Genomic DNA, 26,351 nt, shown 5'->3' with positions numbered 1-26,351 from the left:
ATGGCTGAGACGGATGCGTACAGAATCATGACGGATGAGGTTTCCTTTTTCATCATATGGCATGAGGGGCTATTGACACCCCATAGATGGATGGAGGCGCGCGTAATTGCCGACACTATTGATGAGATATCAGTAGTGTCTTTCATGAACCAATGGCCTGAATGAGAATGCATGTTATTAATGAATTTGTGCTCATGTTGCTGCTCTACTACTGTGCTATCTAACTCTCCACCAATATCCAACCTATATTCCTGTTCTGCCACCAAGCACTTCCTGCTCTCATCTGTTGCGTCCCGCTTAGCCGCCAAACCCTGGATACTGCTGACATGAAAATGCCAAAGTGGAGTGGGGGTATTTATTGTAAATGTAGGGCAACCTCAGTATCACTCTTGACAAGATCCGGAGCCCGTCGGTATTGTTCGGGCACGATCACGGTGTCGACTGTGTTGTCCATACTGCTATGCTTTGAGCTTTCGTTCTTGCATCTTCCCCGCCCAACTGCATCGACTCTGGCGACCTGGTTCCCGGTATCGCTGTAATCTAGAATGCGAATTACTCATGAGAGTGGAGGCAATCACTTGTCGTCTTCGTATGTGATGTCGCACACCTTCTCCAACTCCTTCATGACCGTCTTTGCACCGGCGTCGATTGCCGATTTGGGTATCTTCAAGTCTACCTCGTCTCTATTCTCCCCATTACCGTTTGTCGTTCCATTCGTTCCGTTTACTCCGTTGGATTCATCACCCAGACCGCGCGTCTGCTCCCTGATCTTCTGCATCGCCAGATTTCGGGCTTCCTCGCAGGTAGTAGCTTGGCCTGAGCGGAAAAGATCCGTAATGTAGGCTCTCAGAGCATCTTTGAACCCGGAGGCACGCAAGGATTCATCAAGAGTGGATTCAATATTGCGGATGCCATCGCCGGAGAGAAGGGCCGAGTAGATGTTATTCCGCAAATCCTGGGATATACCAGATTGGGCCTGACTTGTTGTCACGTTGATGGATTGAGACATGTTTCCGAGTTGATGGGTCGTTGGGCTGCAAAAGGGAAGGAGAACAGAAAAAGGAGGATGCTCGTCTAAAGGTTCCAATACCGGGCAAGCTACCTTATATTGAAGTAGTGGGTGATCTTGTTCGCGTAGACGATGGGGAGCTGTGCGCACGTGGGATTGTGCTTTGAAGCTTGGAGGTAGCCGGATGTCGTAATTTGGGATGCAGCGTCTTAAACGACTGGTCGGGGTAGCCGTATTCGGGCAGATGCCGGCAGAGACGGCCCTAGTTCAACGTTGGCGGTGAAGATCGCTCGACGCATGTGCGTGGTTTACCGGAGGGCCGTTGCGGGCTCGTGATGCGAACGATGACTTGCAAGATTGCACTTGCCGGATCCGAAAGTAGGCAGATGCAGGATGGGATTGTTAGATTGGGATGGCTGCAGTGAATGGCATAGACAACGCAGTCAACCAAGCCGTTTTACGTGCAGTGGTTTCGTGTGGGAAGAGGTTTACTAGAGTAAAGGTGAAGACTCTAGGAGTCAGGTGGTGAAGGCTGGAGTTTTGGTACCTGCATCCTTTATCGCAATATTGGTTCCAAGCTCGTAGTATGGGGAGCACGGACCTCTTTCCCGCTTTGGCTTCGGTGGCCCTGCTAGCCGCCTGTCGGACGGTATTGGTATTGGCATCCAGAAGCAGGCGACCCAGTTTACGTTGCAATCTTGATTGTTCGTCCTCGTGCTCTCTGAAGTTTGTCTCCTCACTCTGCGCTCTGTTTGCTACATCAGACGACTCCTCTCTACCTCCGGCAAAGGCATAAGGTGCCTGCAAGGACCATCGCAGCCCCCGAGGATACGCGCTCCCCCATCAGGCGTCGACGACAAAGCGCTTAACCACCGCCACGCCTGGCCGCCTGAGAAGACCTTCACCCTCCCCGCCTTGCGCAGTGCCGTCCCACCGACTAGCTGTGTATCTGAGACCTGGCCTAGGATATCCGACTTGCTCCCGCTGGGGACGAAACACGCCGGCTCAATCTCGCTTCGTCTCAGACAGGGTGCCCTATCGACGACGCCAGGCCCGGGCTATATCGCCATCGATAACACAGACGTCGTCCCCTCGACGAGCTTGCTGAGAGGGCTTGGCAGCATCACCTCACTCCACCCTCTGCCAACCCTCCGAGACCCTGCGAGGCCGTCGACGTCACCCCCATCATGGCCTACACGACCAAGTACCACGAGGACTCGGATGCCGATGACGAATTCGAGCGCCAGGGTATATCTAGCCCGACCCTACCCGCCGAGTACGAGAGCTCCCCCACAAGCTCAGGCCCGCTGAGCACCGAACATACACCCACCACCTTCACCCATTCACGCGACAGCAAGAGCAGCCCGACAGGGCACATAATGGAATGGAACGAAGATCAGACGGCCGACTTCATCGCCGACCTGGGTCTGGAGCAGTACTCGGATACCTTTGCCAGTAGGTGGCACCGCGCGCGGTCCACGTCTTGTTTGCTAATGCTTTGTTTGTAGATGAGGGTATCACGGGCGACGTGCTGGCAGCGCTACAGCATGCCGAGCTGAAGGAGCTGGGTGTCGGCAGTGTGGGGCATCGCCTTACCATACTAAAGGCCGTCTACGAGATCAAGATACGGCAAAATGTGCCCATGGACCCGGACGACTACGTCCCGCTGTGTGAGTCCATTGTCTTCTCCATGACTTTCTACCGCTAATCAGTACCTAGCCGCGGATACATCGGCACAGGAAGCGCCGCCAACGCAAGACGACTTCGCCAAGGTTATTCGCGTAGTCCAGGCGCGCGACGAGCGGATACACACGGCGGAATCGGAGCTGCGACATCTCAGAGAAGACCTCAGCAGGGTCATGGACGAGAACAAGCGGCTACGAGAGGAGATCCTCCCACTCGTGCGCATGCTCAAGGACAACCAACCCCTACCAACTCCCCACGAGCATGCTGTCACATCACCACCTGCAACTCAAGAGAGATCCGGTGGAAGCAGTCTGTCGCGTAAGTTCTCCACCAAGAAGCTTTTCCTTGGATCCGCGCCAAAGAACCCCTCTCCAACGATCCAAGAACATCGTGCTCTTGTCGATCATTCTTCTTTGGATCCTTCCGCAGCAGCCGTGGCAGCCTCCTCACACCTTACAGCATCTCTCGGTGGTGGCCCGCAACTGTCGCCCAACTCCATTGCGCAACCCTCCCCAACATCCCCCGCATACAACCAAGGCCAAGGCCGCCAGTACAACCGCGAAGTACCTCGAAGTGCGCACGACCACGATAGCAGCTCAGGGTGGAGTCAAAACAACACTTGGAACTCAGACTCGACTGCTGTGTCCGACCGTAATCGCGATCCCCGCGCTACGCCCGCACCACTGTCGTCACGACCGATGCGAAACAACGCTGCACCAACACCGAACCCTGACGATCGCGATCGCGATCGCGACCGCGACCCACCACTTTCTGGTGGCTCAAGCTCGATGAACGCCTCCGCATCCAATTCCGCATCTACCCCGTCCACGAATCCGCAAGTCGAAATCTTCAAATCGTTCCGAGTATCTATCGACGACCCTTGTCACAAGGTGCTTCCAGTTGCGCTTAAGAAATACAACATCACAGCAGATTGGCGGCAGTATGCGTTGTACATTGTACACGGTGATCAGGAGCGATGTCTAGGACTCAACGAGAGGCCCCTGATATTATTCAAACAGCTTGATAAGGAAGGCCGGAAGCCGATGTTCATGCTTAGAAAGCACGCAGCACCGCAAGAAGGCCATGTCAGTACTGTTGGTGGAAACGATGTACGACCCGTCAACCCGCAGACAGAGAGCTTCGGGTGGGGTAACCAGAATAGAGGGACACCGCTACCTGGAGGCGTTTTGTAGGTAGACATGACGCTACAGGAGATACGACACCTTACTGGAAGAGGGCGATATTGTAAGACTACGGGTATTACTGAGAACAGCCTCATGCGATGCTGCGGTCGAATGGGCGACCCAGTTGTGAGCGACATCGCCGCAGCACACATCGAAGAAGCAGGTGTTTTCTAAGATTCGATTTTCGATCAGGAGCTATACAAGATGCTATCTCTACAACATCTTACGTGGTGTGGATGACGAAATCTACGCATCTAGCGCAATTACCGTCATCCACAGCATGATCGAAGTTTCGGCCCATCTACGGCCCTTGTACCATTTACATTCATGCCTTCGGAGAATAGGCGGGCTGCTTCATTGAAGGAATTCTGTGGAAAGAAAAAGGGTGAGGACAGGAAAGCGAAGGAACAAAGATGAGTTTTGAAGACGATATAGTTGTGTTATTTCAAGACGACAACATGAGAGATCCCGCAGCGAGCATCCGCTGCTTCATTCTAACACGTTCGAGGCGTATAGCGAGCGTTGTCGTATCGTAGTACGTTCTTCCTTTCAGTTGCAACAATGTGTTGATTTCTGTATGATTCACCAAAACTCCATCTCTCTTTGTGCTTCTCCTAATGGTCATTTTGCCCCAACTCCAGACTAACCACGTCGGTCTCGGCAGTCCACACACACACACACACACACACACATCCCGCTGTATCCGTGTTCTCGTGTTGGTTCACCGAGTCATGGATCATGTGTCAAGTGTGATCGTGCCTGCATACATGTTACACGTCACGACGCAGGTACCGAAAATTTGTCACGTCAAACCGCGACGGGGTTCAGTTTTGCATTGTTGCTATTTTGTATCGCTGCTATTTCCTCACCACCACGTCTGAGAAAAGGAGAAAGGATATATTTAGCTACAGTGGCTCTTCCCCCTCAGATCACTGCTATTGCTGCGACATGCCTGTAAACTGCAGAGTTGTGATTGCATACGTGTGAAGACGACAGCATTGTGATTTCGCAGGTGACGATAGTTACGATTTGGACAAGGTATATGTAGTACGCGATAATGGTGAAGTTTGGCCTCAGCGCACGCAACAGTCTTTTCACCATATAGTGTCGAGCTGTGTTGACAGTTCTGCGGGTAAAACTCTTGTCATATTCTCTTTCAAGATGAGTAACCGTCACAATCTATCTATGTTCCTTTTTTTTGGTACATACCAAAGACGCTTATTCTTGCTCCTCAGTTCCACCTCATGGGTATCTTAATGCTGATTGCCATCACTGTTCGACACACTGACGCCTTATTATCCTGAATTTTCCCACTCTATTCTGACATGTTTCATCAAAATGGTTTAGCAGCCTTCCTCGCCTCCGCCTTCCCACTTACGGGATCCCTAAATTCCTTCCAACTAACTGGATGCATGACTCTGCCCTCCTCACTCCTAGCCAGCACAACACCGAATTCATTCCGATCAGTAGCAACGTAGTAGTTGCCGCTATCACCCAGACTAATCACCGTGCCTCTAACCAAATCACCCACTCGGAAACTCTCCTCAATCTTTATCTTGTCCTTTTCTGTAGCCCGAATATCTTCTCGCCGAATTTGCGCCAGGAAGGCTTCGCGGCAGACGGCGTCGTCGATGACGAGGATTTCTGCGCTGGCGAAGCGTGGACCGAGACGCGTTATGCGGACTAGGACTGTGCTGTTGACCGTGGGGAGGAGAGGTACGCCGCCGCCAGAGTTGGGGCCGAGAATACCGGGGTCGGTAGAGGTGGGCGGGCGCGTTATAGAGAGGAGAGGTGCGAGCTTGGTGGACGTTTTTGTGGTAGGGTGTGCTGGTGAAGAGAATACGGGTCCTGCTATTGAGGCGTAGATTTGCGAGTCGTGGATGTGCGTTCCTGGGCCAGGACTGTATTTGTCGACACTGCCGAGCAATTGTCCTGGTAGCGCTACTGAAGGGAGCGCCATCGTGGTGGTGGGTGATGGGTGTCGCGTTAAGGTTATGCTCAGAAGTCTATGTCGTCCGGTCTTTCGACGGTACTAGTCGTAAGGTAGTATGTTGCTTCCGATGTTGGTTGTGTCAACTGGTTCGCGTCCTGGTACGTCAATCGCGTTGTCTCGTTTGCGTCTGGGCGAGATTTGTGGGCGTGGTATTGAAGCTCTAATGATTGGTGTCGCATGCTGGGATCTGTAACTTTTTAGCTGCGGAAGCTTACGTCATTCGCCTAAACTTGCCGCTACCTAGGTATGCATGCTACTTGAAGTCACGTAAACGACGGCAAGACATGCTCAATTCTAACTACTAGTTATTACACTACGATGTTTGCTGTGAGGCTGCGTATCTTGCGCGCACCTGGCGCTAGACCTGCGCCCCGGCCGGGGCCTTGCTGTCCGAATCATACAATCACTTCCGCATATACAAAGCAGAAGAACGCCGGTTTTATACCAACCATGTATCTTAGCACCTTGCTCCAATCGCCGAGCCATGCAATCCCACGCAAAACAGTCATGAAAATCATTCGCTCATGGTAACGTTCCGGTAGAAGACGTGCCCAATCTGACTCTCAGATAGGTTGATACACATTCCCTCTGTTCTGGGTCTGACTCCTCCGTCTCTACGGTCCGGCGACTAGACGGCTTGGTAGAGGAGTAGGGGTTCGCCGATGTTTTCTATCTCGGGAATGGTGCACTTCAGGTCAAAGGCCTTTGATAGCACGATCTTGAAGATCTGGAGTAATGTTAGCACAGGTCCGGCGATCGAAATGGTGACCTCTCACTTTCTGCACGTTGATACTATGGCTAGTCGAGCTGAAGATTAGACTGGCTTTCATTGCTCGCGCAAATCGTTTAGCCTACGAGTTGTTAGTCTAATACTATCCATAGCCTTGGTCGGTGATATGTACCTGGTTAGAAATCTCTTCCTGTTCTTCTCGTGGGAAGTTGACAAAGTGGTCGTATTTTGTGCCAACGAGAAATGGGATGGCAGTCTTGTTGAAGCCGCGTCCCTGTCGGTACCACTCCTTGATGGAGTTGAGTGTGCTTTTCCGTGTCAAGTCAAACATGAAAAGTATTGCAACAGCGTCATTGCAGACCAGCGGCAACATGTTGACGAATTCACGTTGACCACCTAGATCCCAGATAGAGAAAGTGATCTCTGTGTTACGAATTGAGATGGTCTTTTCCATGAAGTTTACACCTAGCGTCGTTAGGATTTACAACTTGGGAAACATGCTTGTGTAACTCACCGAGTGTTTGGATGTAGTCTTCGTCCCAGCTGCCCTCGACGTACTTGACCATCAGACTGGTCTTTCCAATTTGCGCGTCTCCAACCATGCCGACCTTGATGACGACGCTGGCATTCTTGGCAGCCTCTTGCTGCTGTTGTTGTTGTGCGCTTCGTGACTGCTCTTGGTACGAGTTTGACCGCGTATTGCCCTCCGAAGTCGGGTACCGTCCCATCTGTGAGCTCGGCCGCGAATGCGACTGACCCATGTGTGTCTCTTTATTGGCGTCATAGTAGCCATGTCTCGGGGGAGTGTCGGCATCTGAGGAGGTGTTGAAACGTGACCCGTTGTGTGTGGTGTACTGGTACGCGGTGTCTGAGTACGACGTTGACGGTCGGTGAGGCTGCTCATAGGGGTTGGGGCTGTTGGTAAGGCTGGTGTTTTGATTGAGGTCTGGCAGCGGTGTGACAGTAGAGGCGGTGATGGTCGAGCTCATGCTGTCGTCGGCGACGTCCATGGTCTGGTCCATGTGCTTCTGCGCTTCCTGGTCCCCTTGGACGGGCACCTGCTCGGGCTGTATTGGCTCGGGCTGCAGCTGCTCAGGCGGGACTTCCATGGCAGGCACGTAGGCTGGTTGCGCCGGTTCCTGACTCGAGTATTCTGGCTCCATGATTAGTATGTCTCAGTGGCCCCGCGGTCCGTGACTTGAGCTGAAGGCGCGCTGGCACGCGTCGAGACGGTGAATGCAAGCGGAGCGTGTATTTTCTTCTTTCTTGGCGATTCTTCTACTTGTGCAATTGTATGCGAATTCTAGGGGGGTGTCTTTGTATTATGGGCGCGGCCTTTGTCTTGTTGACCTGGGATGTGCGCGATGCGATTGGACTGGGGTAGCGCAGTGTTTCCCTCTAGAGATGCAAGCACCCAAGAGGGGGGGATGCCGTCACTAGCGCCGCCCGATACGCCGATCGATAAGCCTCAAAAAACATTCGGCGGGACAAATTCCAACTCGAACTTTTTTTACGCCTGCGTCCAAGACACCCCAGACACACACCACAAAATCTCACAACATGGCGAAACGGCCCGCAGACTCAGAGCAAGAGCAGGAGGCGATCAAAAATGGAGAGCGGCCCATGGAAATTGACCAGCAGAACGACGTGGGCGACTTTGAGGATGAATTCGAAGACGAGTTCGAGAGTGAGGACGAGATCCTAGAGGCCGGCGTAGATGGGCGTCCAGACGAGGAGCGCGAAGCCGAAGAGCGTGAGAGTATGTTGCCGAAGCCCCAGATCTGGAAGCCAACCACTAATGCCTCCAGGTGGTATGGACGTGGACCAAGATACCTTCATTCCTGGTCGACACAAACTCTCACCAGGCGAGACGTTGAACCCCGATCTTTCTACTTATGAGATGCTCCATGCGCTCGAAGCGCCATGGCCCTGTCTATCATGCGACATCGTACCCGACAACCTAGGCGCAGACCGCAAAACATACCCCGCAACCGTCTACTCTGTGGCTGGCACACAAGCAGCGCGAGGAAGGGACAAGGAGAATCAGATCATGGTCATGAAGATGAGCAGTCTGTCGCGCATGGAGAAGGACGACGAAGACGACGATGACGAGGAATCAGACGACGAGGCCTCAGATCCGATCCTCGAGACCAAGTCGATACCGTTGACAAGCTGCACCAACCGCATACGCGCCCACCAAACACCACAAGCAACATCCGCACAACCTCCTACAACCCTTACTGCTGCTATGACAGAGTCAGGGCAGGTTCTGATCCACGACGTTACTCCCCACCTTACAGCCTTTGACACCCCCGGCACTACCATCTCGCCCACACAAAACAAGCCTGTCTGCACAATTCGCGCACACGGATCGAACGAGGGTTACGCGCTAGATTGGTCGCCAATTATACCAGAGGGCAAGCTCTTGACTGGTGACTGTACTGGAAAGATCTTTGCGACAACACGGACACAGGGTGGGGGTTTTGTTACAGACACCACACCATATACCGGCCATAGCGGCTCAGTAGAAGAGCTTCAGTGGTCGCCGACTGAAAAGCATGTATTCTCTTCGGCGTCGAGCGATGGCACAGTCAAGATCTGGGACGCGCGGTCAAAGTCACGGAAGCCTGTGCTCAGCGTGCAAGCCTCAAAGACAGACGTCAACGTACTAAGTTGGTCGCACCAAACCGCACATCTTCTCGCCACCGGTGCAGACGATGGCGAGTGGGCAGTCTGGGATCTGCGGCAATGGAAGCCCTCTACCGACATGTCTAACGACAAGAAGCCTTCACCAGTTGCATCGTACACTTTCCACAAGGAACAAATTACTTCGGTTGAGTGGCATCCTACAGACGACAGTATTGTGCTTGTATGCGCTGGCGACAACACTCTCACTCTGTGGGACCTGGCTGTCGAGCTCGACGACGAAGAGAGCAAGTACACAGCAGGTGTTCAAGATGTACCACCACAATTGCTGTTCGTGCACTACATGGATCAGATCAAGGAAGCGCACTGGCACCCGCAGATTCCGGGCGCAATCATGGCTACAGGAGGATCAGGATTCAACGTCTTCAAAACCATCAGTGTATAAGACAGAGTTAGGTCTGTGCAAAATTCGAAATATTTCACCCTTCTTGGGTTCATGCATTCTAGCGCGTATTTAGGGCTTTGTTGCGCGCGATCACGTTACCGAATCCGGTCAACAAAGAGCTAAAGTTCAGTCGATTTAGAATGCATGCTCCGCATGATATTTAGACGAGCCTCGTTTGCCATGTTCCTCTAATAAGTCACGACGTCTTCTTCATCAAACCTTCAAGCAAGAAAACTTCCACCTCAAGTCCCAATGGCACAAGTCAGAAACTGTATCAGCACCCCATTGCATTCGTCAGCCCTTCCGAATCAGCTCACAATACAACACCCTTCGCCCTCACGATCTCTACTCTCTACGTCACAACACCAATCTCTCTTTCCGACAACAGCACCACAAATCCTGCGCTCTAATACCAATACCGACACCAACTTCCACTACTACAACCATCTCTCGTCTCAACCAACGCACATAACAGACATCCCATACCCCGAATCTTACCTCCGTACCCCCATCTATGCGCTACCTTTTCCACACCCAAAATGGCATGTCAAACCTAGTACTGGGGAAGCATACGAGGTGATTAGTCCCATCTGGGAGGAGTACAATGCTGGAGTAGGTTATCTGGGTAGTGTAGGAGAAGTGAGGGAGAGTGTTGAAGGTGGTGAACAAGTTGGAGGTGACGAGGATAAAAGTAAAAAGGTGGATCTTGGAAAGGGAAAGAGGAGTTTGGACAATATCGATGAAGTGCATAATGAGAATGTGAAAAGGAAGAGGTTTAGGGATGCGTAAGCATTCTAGGGGTGAAAGAAAAAGCATGTTTCATATCACGATGGTAGATAGGGTGGGACATTTCGGAACACAAGCAGATTGAGTAGTATAGTCCAATTGATACATCTACACAGGTCTCTGTATAGGTTGCACTGTTGTTGTTGAAGCACCAGGCGTCGGGAACAGTGGCGTAGACGCCTCGTTCATTTCGCGGATCTTCTTGATCAAGTTACTGTCGTGATATTAGTCTTCTACACCCAAATCTTCTTATGGAGAGACATCGACTTACCTCACAGGCAGATTCAAGCGATCCTGTTCTCTCCAAAGGATACCTACAACCTTCTCTCGCCCTCTACTATGATCTTCCAAATGTTCTGTGATCAGCTGTCTACCTAACTCTTTACTGCATCCGTATATTTTCTGGGTGCACCCATCGAAACTGCAGATCCACGAGTCGCGGGGGCCGTTTGGTTCGTAGGTTGGTAAGGGAGTTGATATTATCGGTGGCGATACTATTGGTTTCGTATTTGCTGATGACGATGCTGGCTTAACATGTGGGGGAAGGTTGGATGGTCGGTAACGGAGTGGTAGAGGTGGAACAGCGGTGGCTTCTTCTGAGTCCGAGGCGCCGGTTGTAGGTGGAGAATCGGGAGCTGCAGATGTACTGGCTGTACGTTTGCGCCGATCTGGCTCTTCTTGGTCCGCATCTGTGACATCTAGTTTTCTCTTCTCACGACCTGGTGACAGGGCTTGGGTTGGTGTGTCAATTTCCTCGTCTTCCTCGCTACTTGTCGTCTCGTCGCTTTGCTCAGTTTCCGAATCATCACTTGCCAGTACAGGCGCTTTTCCCTTTCCCCCTTTCTGTCTGCCTGGCTTGATGCTAACCTTGTTGCTCTTGCCAGAAAACTTTCCGCTCTTGGGTCGTAGCACAGATAGGCGGCCTTGCTCCCGCCTACCTGGTGGTCTGCGTATGGGCGTTGTTATCGCGTCTTCTTCTTCGTCAGATGTATCTGAAGAATCGCTCTCGCCATCTCTCAGAGTCCTGTGATCTCTCCGTGGTTTCAGCTCCACACCTTCAGCTCGTCTTTGCTCGGCCGCAGATAGGTTATGCCCAGCTGCTAGTTCTTGGTAGATTGGTTCAGAAACAAAAAATTGTATGGACTTTCGCCGCGCATGGTCCATCATGTAGCACAAATTCTGTGCATGTACCAGAAGCACATTCTTTGCAATCTCCACTCCCTCAATCTCATATCGTCTAACAATAAGTTCTGCAACTCGATCCACGGTGATTTGGTTTCTCCCTGCCCGTAGAACCCGTTGGTTCACTACTTTCTGCATGAACTCGAAGAGTGCTGCTGCCTCCCACCAATTGTCGTCTTTCTTTGGCGCTTCCACCGATTTCGGTGTCGCAGTCTTTCCATGAGCCTTCTGTACTGTCGAGTTTGTTTGTGCTGTTTTCGAAGCTGTCGTTGGCGCAGATGTGGATCTGGGAGATCTTGCTGAACGTTCAGGTTGAATTTGCGAATAGCGCCCCTCGATTCGTGCCTTGCAGTTATCGAAGTCTTTCTGCACGTACATTAGATCGAGGTTATAGATCCATCTATGTATTACTTGCCGGAAATCTGCGCCTCAAACGTTGATACAGAGGTGTGTTACTCCAACTCAGTCCTTGGGCTTTATTTAGGAAGCACATCATAAGAAAAAGGTGATGATGGTCGAAAATCCTCTCAGCCGTGGCTACGTCGTTGCAAGGGAAGCGCTCATCTTCTGCGTACTATGTCGTGTCAGTGTCCACCTTGTTCGAGTCTTCCATGTTCTTAACTTGTACAAACCTCTTGAAAGACCAATTCTGCACTGGGCCCGCTACTCTTCTTTCGCGACTCGCTATATATGTCGGTGACGAAGTAAAGAAGTTCCACAGCCTGGATCATCTCATCGTATATCGGACTGTATTGCGCCGCCGGTCGTATTTCGAACCAGCCTGCGTTGCCTTGCGCCCAAATCACGTATGCACCGTCAGTCATTTCGCCGTAGGAAAAGCGTGTTACATTTCTTAATTCGATGTCCATGGGCTTATATGGCTTCTTTAAGACTGCGATTGCGTCAGTCAAAGCCGCTTCCTTGGTTGTCGCGTGTTGAAGCCAGCAAGCCTCACATACGGTATTTCAGCTGGCTGCGCCCAGGAGTCTCCAATCGTCCCTCCACTCTAAGGGGCATGTCCGCATACGCAGCAAGAAGGCTCGCAGGTTTGCCATCGCTTTCGAAGACGATTCGCGCATCGCTTAAGACAAAGATCTCCCAGTCGTCGGAATTGGTGTTTGAGACGTCAAGTGGCCTCAGTATCTCAGACTCTGGAGTAGGCATTCTGAAGTCTGGCGCAAAATATGCTGCATGCTGCAATGTCACGTATATAGGGCTCCGTGATGCAAGCTCAGGTGAAAGAAGCGGCGGGGATCCTGCAATGCGGGCGCGAAGCGCGAGACGGCGATCCAGCGCGTCCAGGGTCACGTATGTTATCGATAACCGAGTTGCTCGCGTCATTTGACACCCTTGACTTCTTTCACTAAGCAAAGGTAGCTTTATTCACGCCTACCACCTCACGTTGTGTTATATAGTCCTTGTCACCATCGTGCCTAGACTTGGCTTTCTATTGATCCATGCCGCTGATAATCATCTGCCACAAGGTAGAAAGCCCTTCTACTACGTTGCATCCTACAACCGCACGTAAAAAAATAATATAAGATATCTTATGCTAATGTAGACGTCTAAGCTATCTATATCTAAATATAATATTGGTGTTAGTGTTGTTGTAGGCAACATAGTAGAGCGACTTTCTATACCTATTCAGTTTCTTCCTTACATGGAGTGGAGCTGAGTTCTTAAGAAGTAGATTAAATTATGCTAACAGTGGGTATCTTAAATTCGAACAACAGCACATCAGCTCGTCTCATCATAGTGTAGCTTCCTCAGCAGCTTCCTGCTTGCGTATCTGTTCTTCCAACCGCTTCTTCTCTGCTTGCTTCGACCTCATCATGGTGACCTCTTCCAAGTTCGGCGTCTTCGGACTAAAGGAGAATTTTGGTGTTCCTAGTGGCGTGCTTCCTACGCCCTTCACTATACTAGGTCCAAACGATGTTCTGAAAGACTTGTTCTTCGGCGTGGAGATAGGTGTTGACGGTGCTATTGCAGCTTCCTCGGCAGCCTCCCGCTTGCGTATCTGTTCTTCCAATTGTTTCTTCCCTGCTTCCTTTAACCTCATCATGGTGACCTCCTCCAAGCTCGGCATATTGTGTGTTGATGGGCCGGTGGTTCGCCATTTGAGGTCAGGTGGGCCATTCACCCAAGACACAGATTCAAGCGACGGGTAGTCGGACTTGCCGTCCAAGACAGCAGCATGTGCGTGATCAAGACGCGTGTATGTAATGAAGACGGTGGCGACGGTGTTGCGATGTTTCCCCCCTGAAGGTCGAATCTTCTTGTCTTTGCCCATGACTACGCTGTCAATCTTGCCATATTTCACAAACATGCTCGACATCTTGTCCTTGTCCCAATCTGTAGTTTCACCTTCTCGCTGAAACCGAACCTTGACCGTGCGATCGATCTCGGCGGACTCTCCAGGCTTGGGTGCTTGTGGCTCAGGGCTCTTCTCGATATCCATGAAGCTCGCCTCATACTCTTCTTTGCGTTCCTTTTCCCTGCGCTCCTTGAGTTCCTTTCTCCGCCTCTTAGTGTCTTCAGCTAGTCTTTGCATCTCTTGCTCCTTCTCTCGCTCCCTCCTCTCTGCTTCGTTCATTTGTTCTGCCCTCTTCCTCTTCAGGTTGGGCACCTCTCGTTCCCTCCTCTCCAATTCATCAATCATGTTGCGCCGCCGACCATCTAACAGCTCATCCTGCAACGCCTTCTCGCGCCGCCTCGTACGCGCACGGTCATATTCGCCCTTGAGCTTCTCGTCGATGAGGATGTCGCGTGCCCATCCTAGGTAAATGAAGCGGTCGGCGGCATCTTTGTTATCGGGGTTCTTGTCGGGATGGTAGCGTATCGAGGCCTTACGGTAAGCCTTTTTGATCGCAGCTTCTGGCGCATCGAAGGCTACACCAAGCAACTCATAAAAGTCCTCAGTAGTGGACTTTGCGAGATCCTCAAGGTCCTTATTGGTGTCGCCCATAGTTTTTGATGGATGTATAGGGTTATTTGGCTGTAGCTGTGAAGATGTGTGTGAAAAAGGACGCGAAAAGGATCCGTGAATATATGTATGATAAAGTAATGAGAGGCACAAGCGCGAATCATGGAACGGCTGCAGGCAGCAGAAACATGTGAGATGATCGCCCGCTAATGCGCCTTCCGGCTTGGCGCGCATCTAGATACCTTCCGAGGCCGTTCCGAAGATTTCACCTAGCTAGAGCTCGAGCGTCCCTTCCCTCTCCCCCCGCTGATGTCAGTCGCGTCTTTGATTAAGCGCGCAACCATGACTACTCCGCCGAAAGAGAGTCGCAAGGTGCTTGAAGGCATCTTCGCCATCAATAAACCACAATGGGCCTCCTCCGCCGGCGTCTTGCGCGACCTCCAAGACCATTTCTCTCGCTCGCCTCTCTTCGCACCCTGGCTCGAAGCTCAGAAACGCTCCCTCATTATCGCGGATGCTAAGCCGAAGCATCTCAAGAATATCAAGGCTAAGCTTGGCCATGGCGGTACACTCGATCCAATGGCTACTGGTGTGCTGATCGTCGGCATGGGCAAGGGCACAAAATGCCTGCAACGCTTCCTCGAGTGCACAAAGACGTACGAGTGCGTGGTGCTGTTTGGTGCAGCAACAGATAGTTACGATGCTGTGGGAAAGGTGGTGAGCAAAGCAGATTACGAGCATGTCACCAAGGAGTTAGTCGAGGAGAAGCTGGCCCAGTTCCGCGGCAAGATCATGCAAAAACCGAGTGTTTTCTCTGCGCTAAAGGTCGACGGGAAAAAGATGTACGAGTACGCGAGAGAGGGCAAGGACATACCAGAGGTGGCCGCACGACCGGTGGAAGTCGAAGAGTTGGAGCTCGTTGAGTGGTTGGAACCAGGAAGTCACGACTTTGCCTGGCCGAAGGAGGAGGTGGATGGCGCTGAAATGGAGGGCGCAAAGAAGCTGATGGGTATTCGAAAAGAAGATGCGAAAGTCTACTCTGACACAGCGGCAAGAAGAGGGCGAAAGCGGTCACGGTCACCAGAGAATGACCATGTTGAGGGTGCAGGGCAGCAGCCGAAGATACTCAAGAAGGACTCCGAGCATGCCATGTCTGGCGCGTTACCAACAGAAGAGGAGTCTACTGAGGCAGCCTCTGCCGAGAACGACGTCATGGAAGTCAGTGTCGAAGCACCAGTACCGACGGAAGAGAAGCCTGCAGCTTCCGTGGAGCAAGCTGAAGCAACAGAAAACCCCTCAACGACCACCCAGAATCCGAACGTTGAAAATACCAACACTACTGCACCAGCAGCTACATCCGCGCCAACCCCACAACCCCCAGCAGCCCGCCTCCGTATGACAGTAACGTCTGGCTTCTATGTACGCTCTCTTTGTCATGATCTTGGTCTAGCCTGTAACTCTCTCGGACTCATGTCCTCTTTAATCCGCTCTCGTCAGGGCGACTACACGCTCGGCCAGAACGTTCTGGAATACAGTGACCTGGAAGACCCATCAAAGTGGGAGCCTCAGCTCCAGAAGCAACTTGAAGAATTCATGGAGAAAGAAGGTTGGGAGGTCGAGGAACTAGACGACGACGAGAGCTGGGAGGCGAGAAAGAAGGAACTGATGGAGAACAGGAAGGATGGCGATCGGGAGAAAAGCTACCGGGGTGGAGGAAAGAAGTGGAATTCAAAGGGCAAGGGAAAGTATGGGCGAAGCGGATACTCGAAGAATATGGACGGTGGACGGAAATGAGGGAGTGGTAGTACTATGACTTGCATTATGATACCCCATGAAACCAATAACAATGACTATGGTATTCGGCTACAAAACTGTAAAAAGTCGATACGCATCAATGGAGCGAGCATGCGACCGAGGTGTCCAACATCAGACGTTCTAGCATCATACCTCCGTCCTAGAATTTCTTCGACTCAAGCTCTGTCTCAGACTCTGAAAGCTCCTCTGTACCTCTGTCACGGCATCATCCGCGCCCTGTAACCCCTCTGCCTCATCTTTCCGGTCCTCGTGATTGATAAACAAGAAGGAAAGCACCATGATCGCGGCACCAACCCAATACAACGCTGACGCATACTGCGCATCCAATACCATCTGTCCGACAAGACTGCACGGAATTGTCAAACTAAGACCAACGGTAACAATCAGCGGCGAGGTCAGCAGCATAGCGTACGCCCAGCAAAAGTCCGATATGAGGGATGACGCGCTATTGATAAGCACAATGTTCAGAATGCGGGATGTAGGTGGCAGTTCAAAGGGTTCGATACCAGTCAGATGCAGAATGATGAATCCGGGCCACAGCAGCAGGACATTAGCCAAACCGACGAGACCGAAGAAGAGAGGCATGTTGACTCTTGTTTCATCGCCAATTCGGGCCTTCATGAAAACAGTGTAGAAGCCGTATAGCACGGCGGATACAAATGCCATTACGTCGCCGATGGCTAGTTCTTTCGGTGTTTTGTGTGGAAAGGAGCCTCGGTTCTCGTCCGTTTCGCCGGATACATCAACCATGGAGATGAGGGCTACTCCGCCGAGAGAAGCGAGTACACCGATAAGTTTGAGTAGCGTGAATCGCTCAACGCGCATTATGGATCCGAGGAGTAACGTCCAAATTGAGGATGTGGAAGAGAGGATGGTCGAGCTGGCGACGGTGGTGTATTCTAGACATGCAGCTGCAAAGTAATTTGCCAGGAACCAGAGGAGACAGAATTCCAAGGCTAGCTTTGCTGTGTCTTTCAACGTCATGCCTTCATCCATGTCCTGCTCTCCGTGGTTCCCGCTACCAAAACTCTGGGAGCCGTGGAGGGAAGATGATAAGAGGACTTCTGCTGCCTCGTCATTTCGCGATTTATTCGAAGATGAAGGCGAAGACGACGATTCGTGATCACGAAGCAGTTTCCATTTCCCTGCTCGCCGTTGTAGGAGGTCACGGACGTGTGCTAGGATCGGCTGACGGTGTTGCCACGCGCTATTCGGACGGTGACGATCGACCCATAGGTGGTGAACGACCATAGGGAAAAGCGGTATGATGAAGAAAGTCGTGTTTACGTAGGTTACAAAGTAAGGTTTCGAGTATGAGTTGTCTGCGAATATCGTCTGTGTACTTATCAGCTACGCGCTTACTACCACAATTGCTTCCAACTCATCCGAGGGGGGAACGAGATACGTACACTCGCGAGGAAATTACTAGCTGTCCATAGGAACACCGTCGCAAGTAGGAGAGCTATTCCCACTGCATGTCTCACTTTGCTCGTCCAAGCTCCCCTCTTCTCTCCCTCGGCCCACTGACTGGCCTCACTGGCTGGGCTCTCAAGGTAATCTTCCCCACGCAAGTATGCGCTTTCGTCGGAAACGTCGCTAACGCGTGGACTGAGCGGCGTCGTCTCCACGTCCTCTTCTCTTCTGGGTATCATATTGAAAGAATGTAGTAGAAATTATCCCAGGTTATGCAGGGCAGGTCGGTCAAGGAGGGTCTTCGGCGACAAGCGGGCTCACGGTCGGGGTACGCGTTGAGGCATGGAAGTGCATGCGAGCGCCCATGAAATTAATCGTCAGTCAAAGAGAGCTGAAGGGTAAAGATGAGGAGTTTCGTGGCACGGGGTGGTTCGGCGTGACACGCGGACACTTGATAACGATGTGCCTAAGTTCCGGGGGGTCGCTTCGGGGGGGTTTCATGTGTCCTCGTGTCTCGAGAGGCCGGTTGACGGAACTGTGGCGGTGCCGCCTTAGCCACAGCCTCACGTCATCACACGGGAATACGGGCGATGCGAACCGAAGGTACGCGTGCAGAAGTCACTCCAGGTACAAGTATATGGTTCATGTATGTATTTGTATATTGGTAGGCAGCTATATGACCAGGCAACGATATATCTATCCTTGATGATAGGTTACAGGAAAACGAGATGCTCCTGCACAAGAAGCATGTCCAACACCAAACTCCATGCGAACTCCAGATGCAAGACGGCATTGCGGCAGATGGGGGTCCACTGTCGGCTCCCATCAACGGCGCTTATTTCGCGACGGCATACACTAGCATGCGCAACCGCCTTCGTTGCCCTTGAGGTCAATCGGAATTGTCTCGGGGAAGTCGTTGCTGAAGTCACCTACGTCCTCTTGTGCTAGGGCTTGTCGGGCGATAACTACGGGTGTTAGCTTCCGAAATCCGAGTCTCGGAGCGATATCGAATCTGGCTTACCTTCAAAAGCTTGTTCAACGTTGATGGCCTCTTTAGCACTGGTCTCGAAGTAGGGGATGCCGCCTTTCGATTGGCAGAACGCCATGGCGCGCTTAGATGAGATCTGTCCGGGTAAGATTATAGCCTTTAATAGTTGTTAGAGACACTCACCATCCTTTTGCTCTCCTCGACATCGATCTTGTTGCCAATGACGACCTGTCTCAGTCAGTACAGATACCCTCCTGATCTATCCACATGCACCTACAAAGGGGAAGCTCTCCGGGTCCATCGGGCTAGCCTGAACCAGGAACTCATCCCTCCAGCTGTCTAGAGTATCGAAACTCTTCGAATTGTTCACGTCGTATACCAGCACGCAGCAGTCGGCACCACGGTAAAAGGCAACGCCGAGCGATTGGAAGCGCTCCTGACCGGCAGTGTCCCAAAGCTATGCAATGTTAGCTGGAACTATTTGCTCAGTTTGGTTTGTACACACCTGCATCGTTACCAGCCTGTCATCGACTAGCACTTCCTTGGTCAGGAAATCGGCACCAATAGTGGCTTTGTAGCTTGCGCTGAACTTCTTGTTGACCTGCAGATGCCGTGTAAGCCTGCGTCCGTATTCTCGAGCTACCATTCGCATAATGTATAGCTCCATAATGGGTTCATCGTACGTATTGGTTCATCAAGCTCGTCTTGCCGACCCCGCTGTCTCCGAGGATAATGACCTGCGCGCATTAGCGACGGAGTGCAGGTTCTGCTCAGGGCTGCAGTACCTTGAGAAGGACCTTCTTCCTTGACGCCATCTTGCAGAATGTGTGTGTAGGTGCGAAGACTAGGTACGGCGCGGTCGATCCGATGCGCGAAGCTCAGTGCTTCGCAGTGGTGCGGAGTAGATTGCGCGGGGGGTAGGCCGAGGCAGTCGAAGGTATGTAACACCAATATCTAGGTTTGAAGAGGCCTGGCGGAGTAGGAAGGTCAGAATGCTGCGTCTATGGCAGATACGGTGAGGATATGTGTAGCTTCGTTACCAGAGAGATCGATGATGGTTGATGTCAAGCCTGGGCACGGACATAACGCTAGCCGCCCGTCCCATGGTCTGGTCCAGCCACGCCCACCTGACGTTTCTTTCACCAGCCTATCTCCTGGGCACCCCCACGACACCAAATCTGGAAGAACATTACAATCGTGCATGAAGCGTCTCGAAAGATGCCGAAAATATTGCTTTTCGTGAACCCCAAAGCAACCGTAAACCTGGTTAATGCTCACAGATAGCACAGCACGCTTCGAAGCACGCTGAGGCTACCTGGTTCGGGCCTGTCACACGTACTGCCACGTAGCGTCGGTTTCGCATCTCAATTACCCTAACCTCCCTAGACTGTTCGAACTCACGATTCAACACGTCTACCTCGGGCCAAGACATGCGAGAATGTCTGACGGCACTGTATATTCGGGAGGTACACGGCCTCTTTCATTTCTCACGTGCTCAAATCTGCGATTGCATTCCAAAGTATCTCGACTGTGGTAACAACGAGCAACTCGCCTACCTTGGACGAACAAATTTAGTCTTTGACAACAGATTGGCTGGATGGTAGGTATAGTGGCTGCTACAACATCTAAACCTTGAGGACTACACCTAATATTACCATTATTCAAGAATCGCACCTCGGGACTGTCCCGGTCCTCCTTAGAACCATCGCAAGTCTTGCGTTTCGTAACCCACAGCACCATTGATTTTGTCATTCAGCGAAGACGGGCCGGAGCTATGACTATATCAAGCCCCTACTCGACAATTTTGTCATCACAAGAGAAACGAATATGCAGGTGCTGTCGCTACGCTGATATGTGTTAGCTCGTTACGAGATCATCATCTATAATGAAAAGTAGATAAACCTTTGTGATGCATAAGGTAATTCGACTATTCTTGATTTGGTGAAAGGGAAGAAGGGGGCTTGACCAAATGGAAGCATATGTTCCTTTTTAATAGAGCGCTGAATCGCACGTAGTCCTAACCACGCCTCTGGCCCTCTCTTCTACCAACTACCAACTACTCTCGACCTTTCGGTCTATGTCCAAAATTGACACCAACTTAATCATAAGTTTTCGTCATAAGGAACGCAGATCCGCTCCACTCGCACTCCATGGCGCTCACGGGTGTCGAGAGTACCTTGTCGGAGGAAGAGCACACACCAATCGTCAGCAGGTGGCTCATTTTGAACAGAGGAATCTGCATCAAAGGAATTGACACATGTTTGGATACACTAGTGTTCCTCGTTCGCAACAAGCTACATTCTGCCACGAATATTCACGGTTTCAATCTTGTCACAACGGAGAATGCGCCCAGCGTTTGGAGCGGACTTCCTAACGCGTACCACATTGATGTAACATGTCACGACCGGACGATTTTCTTCGCACGCGAAGTGACTACGGGTCTGGAAGGGCTCAAAGGTTTTCATGACTCCATAGTGAAGCGAGCGGGGTAGGTTATCTTGCGCAACAGCAGATCGCCGAGTTGACGTATGCTGGTAGCAGAGGAGCGAGCTTTTGACAGCAAGGATCCCAAGGCGCCTGAGCAATGGAGGCTTGAACGAGCGAAGAAGGGCGAGTTTGCACACCCCGGTGTCATCATCGTGAAGAGAGACAAGAGTGAACAAGCTACGAGACGCGCCCACGTCGGTCTCAAGAGAAAAATGCACGGATAGAACGAGGGCACGCAAAGAAAGCTAGAGGAGAACATTATGTCACGAACGAGGAAATGCTAAACGATATTGAGGAAGGAGGTATATCAGCGTACAAAGCAAGTCATGAGAAAGCGCCAGATTGCGACGCCGAAAGCGAACAAGACAATATAGAAGGAAGTGAATCATAGCCTTCCATTAGTGCTGTACTTGCAACAGATGTAGCTGGGGAACTGAAGGGTCGAAAGTGGAAGGATCGTATTGCGAATGCTGACGCGCGAACGAAACATAATACGGACAGCATTGCTGAAGAGATTGCACCCGATGACGAGCAACGCATCGTTGGTGAAGAAGACTTGTTCTGGCGCGATCGATAGATGATCAGGCAGCAGAGGACCTGTGTCGGTGTAGGAGGTTCGGTGGTGGTGAGCAGCCAGCGGAAGTGCGGAGTCCGGCGCTAGCGGCAGCGAGTCTCGAACACTGTGCTCATATCTTGTCCCCTTTTCTCTCATCCCATATCGGGTTCCCTGCGCAACATAGATGGTCTATCTTGTCTTGTCCACTATCTGATGCTTGTGCTGCGTAGGCAATGGTAGTTTTCATAACGTGTACCATAGGCCATGGCCGCTTTACAGCTTCCCCGCGTGGGGATCCGAAATAGTGCCCATGGCCTTGGTTGACAACCAGCCACCACGCAATAGTATATGATATCACATCAAAATCAGAGCGTATCTTAATCCTTTGCCTATTCTCCTCTTTACAGTGTTATCAACCTTTACTAAGACCATGTCACAAACCGCCACCACTGGAACGGAAACGATGAGCTTGCCAGCAACGATGAGAGCATGGCAATGGTCGATATGTGATACCACGCTCGAGGAAGCAATAGAGCTAAACGATTCGGTGCCGATGCCAACAATGAAGCGACCACTCGCAGCTGGGGAGTCTCTTGTCCAAGTATACGCAGCCGCTCTAAACCCTGTCGACTACAAGCTAGCGGAACTACCAGTGGTTGGACGAATGGCCATCCCAAAACCAGCGACGCCCGGACTCGATTTTGCTGGAAGAATTGTTCAAGTGGGATCCGACTGCGACGTCAAGGTTGGGCAGATGGTATTTGGCAAGCTTGAGCCAAAGCAACGATTTGGCACCCTTGGGGAGTACATTATCGGTTCTAAAGCTGGAACTGTACCGATACCTGATGGTGTATCAGCGGAGGAAGCAGCAACGCTGGGAGTGTGCGGCCTTGTCACATACCAATGTCTTACGCCGAATGTAAAAGCTGGTGACAGGGTACTCATCAACGGTGGATCTGGAGGTACGGGCACCTTTGCGATTCAGATAGCGAAAGCTTTGGGATGCCATGTTGCCACAACATGCTCAGGTAAACATGCCACACTCGTGATGGCGACGCGTCTTCTAATCTTTCACAGGTGCAAATGCTCAATTGTGTAAGGATCTTGGAGCTGATGAAGTGATCGACTATCGCGAAAGTGATGTTCCTACCCTTCTGGCAAGCGGTCAAAAGCACTATGACATGGTCCTCGACAACGTTGGTCACTCGTTCGAGCTCTATTGGAAATCCCCGTTTTTCACGAAGCCTGGAGCGAAGTACGTCCAGATTGGATCCCAAGTCAGCTTACCCTTCATTTACGATCTCGCGTTTCGCTTCCTGATACCTACGTGGCTTGGAGGTGGGCAACGGCCCTTCTCATTCGGCCTTGCATCCACGAATTTCGAAGATTTTACCAAGTTAGGCAAGCTTGTCGCAGATGGAAAAGTGAAGCCTGTGGTCGACCAAACGTTTGCATTCGAGGATGCACCCAAGGCGTATGAGAAGCTTAGAACTGGCAGGGCAAAGGGGAAGATTGTAGTCAGGGTGGGAAGTAAGCAAAGCACTGGCTGAGTTGAAGGGAAAAGATTGCTACCTTTACGATCGGAAGTGAGCCAAGAGCTTGTTGTTCGACAACCGCTTTTGTGTTTGCGCTCCAATACGAGTTCTTCGCTATGTAGGAACTGAATTGGATTAAGGTTCGCAGAACCTCCCCATTAGACGTTAGTGTGCAATAATGATAACTTGGGGAAGAAAGCTATCATCATTTCCAATTCGCTCAGCTTGTGCGGACGCGCCCGCGGCTGGCGCTAATGCCGGGGTCCAGGCAACGAGGCTGTGCTGAACACCGCCCGAGCGGCCTGCATTCAGTTGTGGGTGTCGGTACGAGCGTACTACAACGATACATAAGAGTCAAATACATAACACTCTGCGTAGAACGCGACAGAACTATCGGTCACATAAATAGGCCTACTATCGCACACCTTACGGGAAAGTTGTGATTCTCCTACCACACAATGGCTGCCTTGCCATCGAACCAGATGGGAAAACGAAGAAGAAAGTCTGATTCGGATGATGACGTGGAATTCCTTGGAAGCAAGCGCTGTAGAACAGTTAATGACCCGACATCATCACTGTGTGCGGCATGTCAAACGCTTGACATCGATTTTAGTTTTGACAAAGCCTACGAGTACTACAGAAAGAAAAAGATCAGCTCAACGAACCTTTCCAGCATTCACGAAGCCTACGATAGACGGTACTTCTACAATGATGCATTCTTGGTGCACCAGTTTGGCAATCGACTGTCAAGCCCATCAAAATGTTCATTGTGCGACTTTTTCCGGTCCGTCAGAGTTCAGCCAGATGCGCATGAACGCTACAAGCTGCTCGCGTTTCCCAGTAGCGATGCATGGCTCTTCCATGGAGCTCGTTTGGAAGAGACGCAGAGACAAGAGGATTGGCTTGACCTTCGAACTCGTCACGATACAGTTTTCATGGCTGTCGTTCCGGATCTTGAGTCGATCCCGTCAACTGCGCACGACATCACTTGGCTTGACTATGAGATACCGGCCGTAGGGGCAATCTTTCGCCAGCCCGCTGGCGAGTCCAGAGACAACAGAGACCAGGATCTACTGGGTGCTAGAGAACTCCCGCTCAAGTTTGATCTTGCGCGGGTACGGGCCTGGCTCGATGTATGTCGCCGCGAGCATGGTAATGCGTGCAAGCAACGCGCATCGTATGAGCCCGTTACTCGAGGCTTTCGACTCATAAACTGTTCCAAAGACCCTCCTGAGGTTGAGGAAAAGCCATGGGGAACCCCATATGCAGCTCTAAGCTATGTTTGGGGATCTACTCCCGCGGATCGGGGGATGTGGCTAGCGACCGTCATGGACGCAGTTGAGGTCACACGTAAACTCGATTCCACCTATCTGTGGGTGGACCGAAGTTGTATAAACCAGTCCGATACAGATGAGCAAGGCTATCTGATCTCAAGGATGACGACAATATACGAAGCAGCGGATTTCACCATAGTAGCGGCTGCGGGAGATGGTGCCAGCCATGGTCTTCCTGGGGTGCGATCAACGCCTCGCAGACCGCAGCCAAAATACTACACGGATAGCGGAAGCTTAGTTCTATCAATACTCCCTGACCCGCGGCGGGAAGTAATGCAGTCGCAGTATTGGACTCGTGGCTGGACCTACCAAGAAGGCGTGCTCTCTAATCGCCGCATCGTCTTCACTGACCATCAAACCTACTGGGAATGTCGAAGTATGGCGTCACATGAGAGTGCAGACGTGACACTATTTCACACAACCGCAAGCCATAAAGATGATCTCAACTATCTCTTGGCAGACTTCATGCTTACTGGCATATTCAAAGGAGGCGCTTTCAGTGGAGGCAGCAGTGCGCATCAAGACGACTCTATCGTCGAGAATGATGAGGAATATCGACTGGACTACGGGTTTCCAGTTGTTCACGAGATTACTGTTAGGGCGCAACTACGAGGCCTTGCTGATCACATGCGTGAATTTACCAAAAGAAACTTGAAACAGGATTCAGACTCTTTGTCGGCGTTTCAAGGCGTTGTTGGAATGTACGAACAAACTGAATCACTATGTTTGTTCCAGGGAATACCTTTATGGACAGGTGACATTGCTGGAAGCGCGGCTGGCGCTCAGATCACCTTCGCCTTGTCAGTATCATCATGGTATCATCGTGCAGGCCCAAACCATGTCATGTATATCTCCGAGGCATGCAGACGGCGTACGCACCTACCATCGTGGACGTGGGCAGGCTGGGAGGGTACAATCAGTTGGCGCTTGCCCCCTGACCGCGAACACTGTGCTTACATGAGTGATCTCATCAAAGCCACAAGCCCAAGTATTGTTTGGGCAGCAGACATCTACCTTTCGCATCCTGGATCTCAGTCTCGGGTACGGCTATTGGACAGAAGTTCTGCACTTCGTCTATCAAGTGAGACGCTATCGACAATCGAGATCAGAGATCCATACTTTTTGACTGCTTTCAATAGAATTAAGGATGTAGATCGAAAGTGGAAATGGGGGAGACGAGTTGGTAGACCCGGTCGTCAAGAAATCGTGTCGTATAGTTCTGATAAGGACATGGAGTGGTACAGGATGGGCCACAACAAGGGTCGCCTCGCTTTCACGGGTATGTCGGTCGCCATCACTCAACAACAGTGGACTGCCAAGCATGTCTCCGGCGAGTTCGTTAGTGTTCTCATGTTTGCCGGGAGATTCTGCGCTACCGAACATGGCGCGGCACGGTTCTTGACACTGCAGAAAGTACCTAAGGCCAGCCCTACACTATGGGAGCGGGTTGGCATACTCTCATTGACGCTTCCTTATCTAGACAAAGCTGGATGTCGAGATGTTTCGGGTCTTTTTGCCTGGATACCGGCTCGTCGTCAAACTAGCGGCAGTATAGTAATCCAATGAATCAGAGACCCTAGTCGAGAAAGGATCTTCACAAACGGTTTTACTCAGCGCTGTCAGTCGAGCAACTCACTAC

General features: G+C 51.4%; 11 protein-coding genes across 11 annotated transcripts; 4 read left to right on the top strand and 7 right to left on the bottom strand.

Annotated features, from left to right (window-relative positions):
• Positions 1–574: 574 nt before the first annotated feature.
• On the bottom strand, positions 575–1,009 carry ALTATR162_LOCUS10343 (uncharacterized protein; the record flags this gene model as incomplete). The annotated part of the gene is made up of 1 exon (XM_043317979.1): positions 575–1,009. The coding sequence occupies one exon, from the start codon at positions 1,007–1,009 to the stop codon at positions 575–577; it is 435 nt and encodes a 144-aa protein (XP_043173914.1).
• A 1,187-nt stretch (positions 1,010–2,196) lies between these two features.
• ALTATR162_LOCUS10342 (uncharacterized protein) lies at positions 2,197–3,888 on the top strand (the record flags this gene model as incomplete). The annotated part of the gene is made up of 3 exons (XM_043317978.1): positions 2,197–2,464; positions 2,518–2,679; positions 2,729–3,888. The coding sequence occupies 3 exons, from the start codon at positions 2,197–2,199 to the stop codon at positions 3,886–3,888; spliced, it is 1,590 nt and encodes a 529-aa protein (XP_043173913.1).
• Positions 3,889–5,212: 1,324 nt separating this feature from the next.
• ALTATR162_LOCUS10341 (uncharacterized protein) lies at positions 5,213–5,839 on the bottom strand (the record flags this gene model as incomplete). The annotated part of the gene is made up of 1 exon (XM_043317977.1): positions 5,213–5,839. The coding sequence occupies one exon, from the start codon at positions 5,837–5,839 to the stop codon at positions 5,213–5,215; it is 627 nt and encodes a 208-aa protein (XP_043173912.1).
• Positions 5,840–6,500: 661 nt separating this feature from the next.
• Positions 6,501–7,765, bottom strand: ALTATR162_LOCUS10340 (uncharacterized protein; the record flags this gene model as incomplete). The annotated part of the gene is made up of 4 exons (XM_043317976.1): positions 6,501–6,599; positions 6,649–6,723; positions 6,775–7,067; positions 7,117–7,765. The coding sequence occupies 4 exons, from the start codon at positions 7,763–7,765 to the stop codon at positions 6,501–6,503; spliced, it is 1,116 nt and encodes a 371-aa protein (XP_043173911.1).
• A 397-nt stretch (positions 7,766–8,162) lies between these two features.
• On the top strand, positions 8,163–9,693 carry ALTATR162_LOCUS10339 (uncharacterized protein; the record flags this gene model as incomplete). Its single annotated transcript, XM_043317975.1, has 2 exons — positions 8,163–8,361; positions 8,411–9,693. The coding sequence occupies 2 exons, from the start codon at positions 8,163–8,165 to the stop codon at positions 9,691–9,693; spliced, it is 1,482 nt and encodes a 493-aa protein (XP_043173910.1).
• Positions 9,694–10,587: 894 nt separating this feature from the next.
• Positions 10,588–12,825, bottom strand: ALTATR162_LOCUS10338 (uncharacterized protein; the record flags this gene model as incomplete). The annotated part of the gene is made up of 4 exons (XM_043317974.1): positions 10,588–10,693; positions 10,751–12,027; positions 12,294–12,553; positions 12,621–12,825. The coding sequence occupies 4 exons, from the start codon at positions 12,823–12,825 to the stop codon at positions 10,588–10,590; spliced, it is 1,848 nt and encodes a 615-aa protein (XP_043173909.1).
• Positions 12,826–13,411: 586 nt separating this feature from the next.
• ALTATR162_LOCUS10337 (uncharacterized protein) lies at positions 13,412–14,626 on the bottom strand (the record flags this gene model as incomplete). The annotated part of the gene is made up of 1 exon (XM_043317973.1): positions 13,412–14,626. The coding sequence occupies one exon, from the start codon at positions 14,624–14,626 to the stop codon at positions 13,412–13,414; it is 1,215 nt and encodes a 404-aa protein (XP_043173908.1).
• A 300-nt stretch (positions 14,627–14,926) lies between these two features.
• On the top strand, positions 14,927–16,378 carry ALTATR162_LOCUS10336 (uncharacterized protein; the record flags this gene model as incomplete). The annotated part of the gene is made up of 1 exon (XM_043317972.1): positions 14,927–16,378. One exon carries the CDS (start codon positions 14,927–14,929, stop codon positions 16,376–16,378), a length of 1,452 nt encoding a protein of 483 aa, XP_043173907.1.
• Positions 16,379–16,525: 147 nt separating this feature from the next.
• On the bottom strand, positions 16,526–18,051 carry ALTATR162_LOCUS10335 (uncharacterized protein; the record flags this gene model as incomplete). The annotated part of the gene is made up of 2 exons (XM_043317971.1): positions 16,526–17,734; positions 17,809–18,051. 2 exons carry the CDS (start codon positions 18,049–18,051, stop codon positions 16,526–16,528), a joined length of 1,452 nt encoding a protein of 483 aa, XP_043173906.1.
• A 616-nt stretch (positions 18,052–18,667) lies between these two features.
• ALTATR162_LOCUS10334 (uncharacterized protein) lies at positions 18,668–19,467 on the bottom strand (the record flags this gene model as incomplete). The annotated part of the gene is made up of 5 exons (XM_043317970.1): positions 18,668–18,777; positions 18,834–18,936; positions 18,984–19,028; positions 19,078–19,257; positions 19,306–19,467. 5 exons carry the CDS (start codon positions 19,465–19,467, stop codon positions 18,668–18,670), a joined length of 600 nt encoding a protein of 199 aa, XP_043173905.1.
• A 2,938-nt stretch (positions 19,468–22,405) lies between these two features.
• ALTATR162_LOCUS10333 (uncharacterized protein) lies at positions 22,406–26,278 on the top strand (the record flags this gene model as incomplete). Its single annotated transcript, XM_043317969.1, has 3 exons — positions 22,406–22,871; positions 22,921–23,317; positions 23,992–26,278. 3 exons carry the CDS (start codon positions 22,406–22,408, stop codon positions 26,276–26,278), a joined length of 3,150 nt encoding a protein of 1,049 aa, XP_043173904.1.
• Positions 26,279–26,351: the final 73 nt, after the last annotated feature.

The sequence above is a fragment of the Alternaria atra genome, assembly GCF_907166805.1.
Source record: "Alternaria atra isolate CS162 genome assembly, contig: 32, whole genome shotgun sequence".
Taxonomy (NCBI): domain Eukaryota; kingdom Fungi; phylum Ascomycota; class Dothideomycetes; order Pleosporales; family Pleosporaceae; genus Alternaria; species Alternaria atra.
The sequence above is the reverse complement of the archived record's forward strand: the minus strand, read 5'-3'. Positions and strand labels throughout refer to the sequence as shown.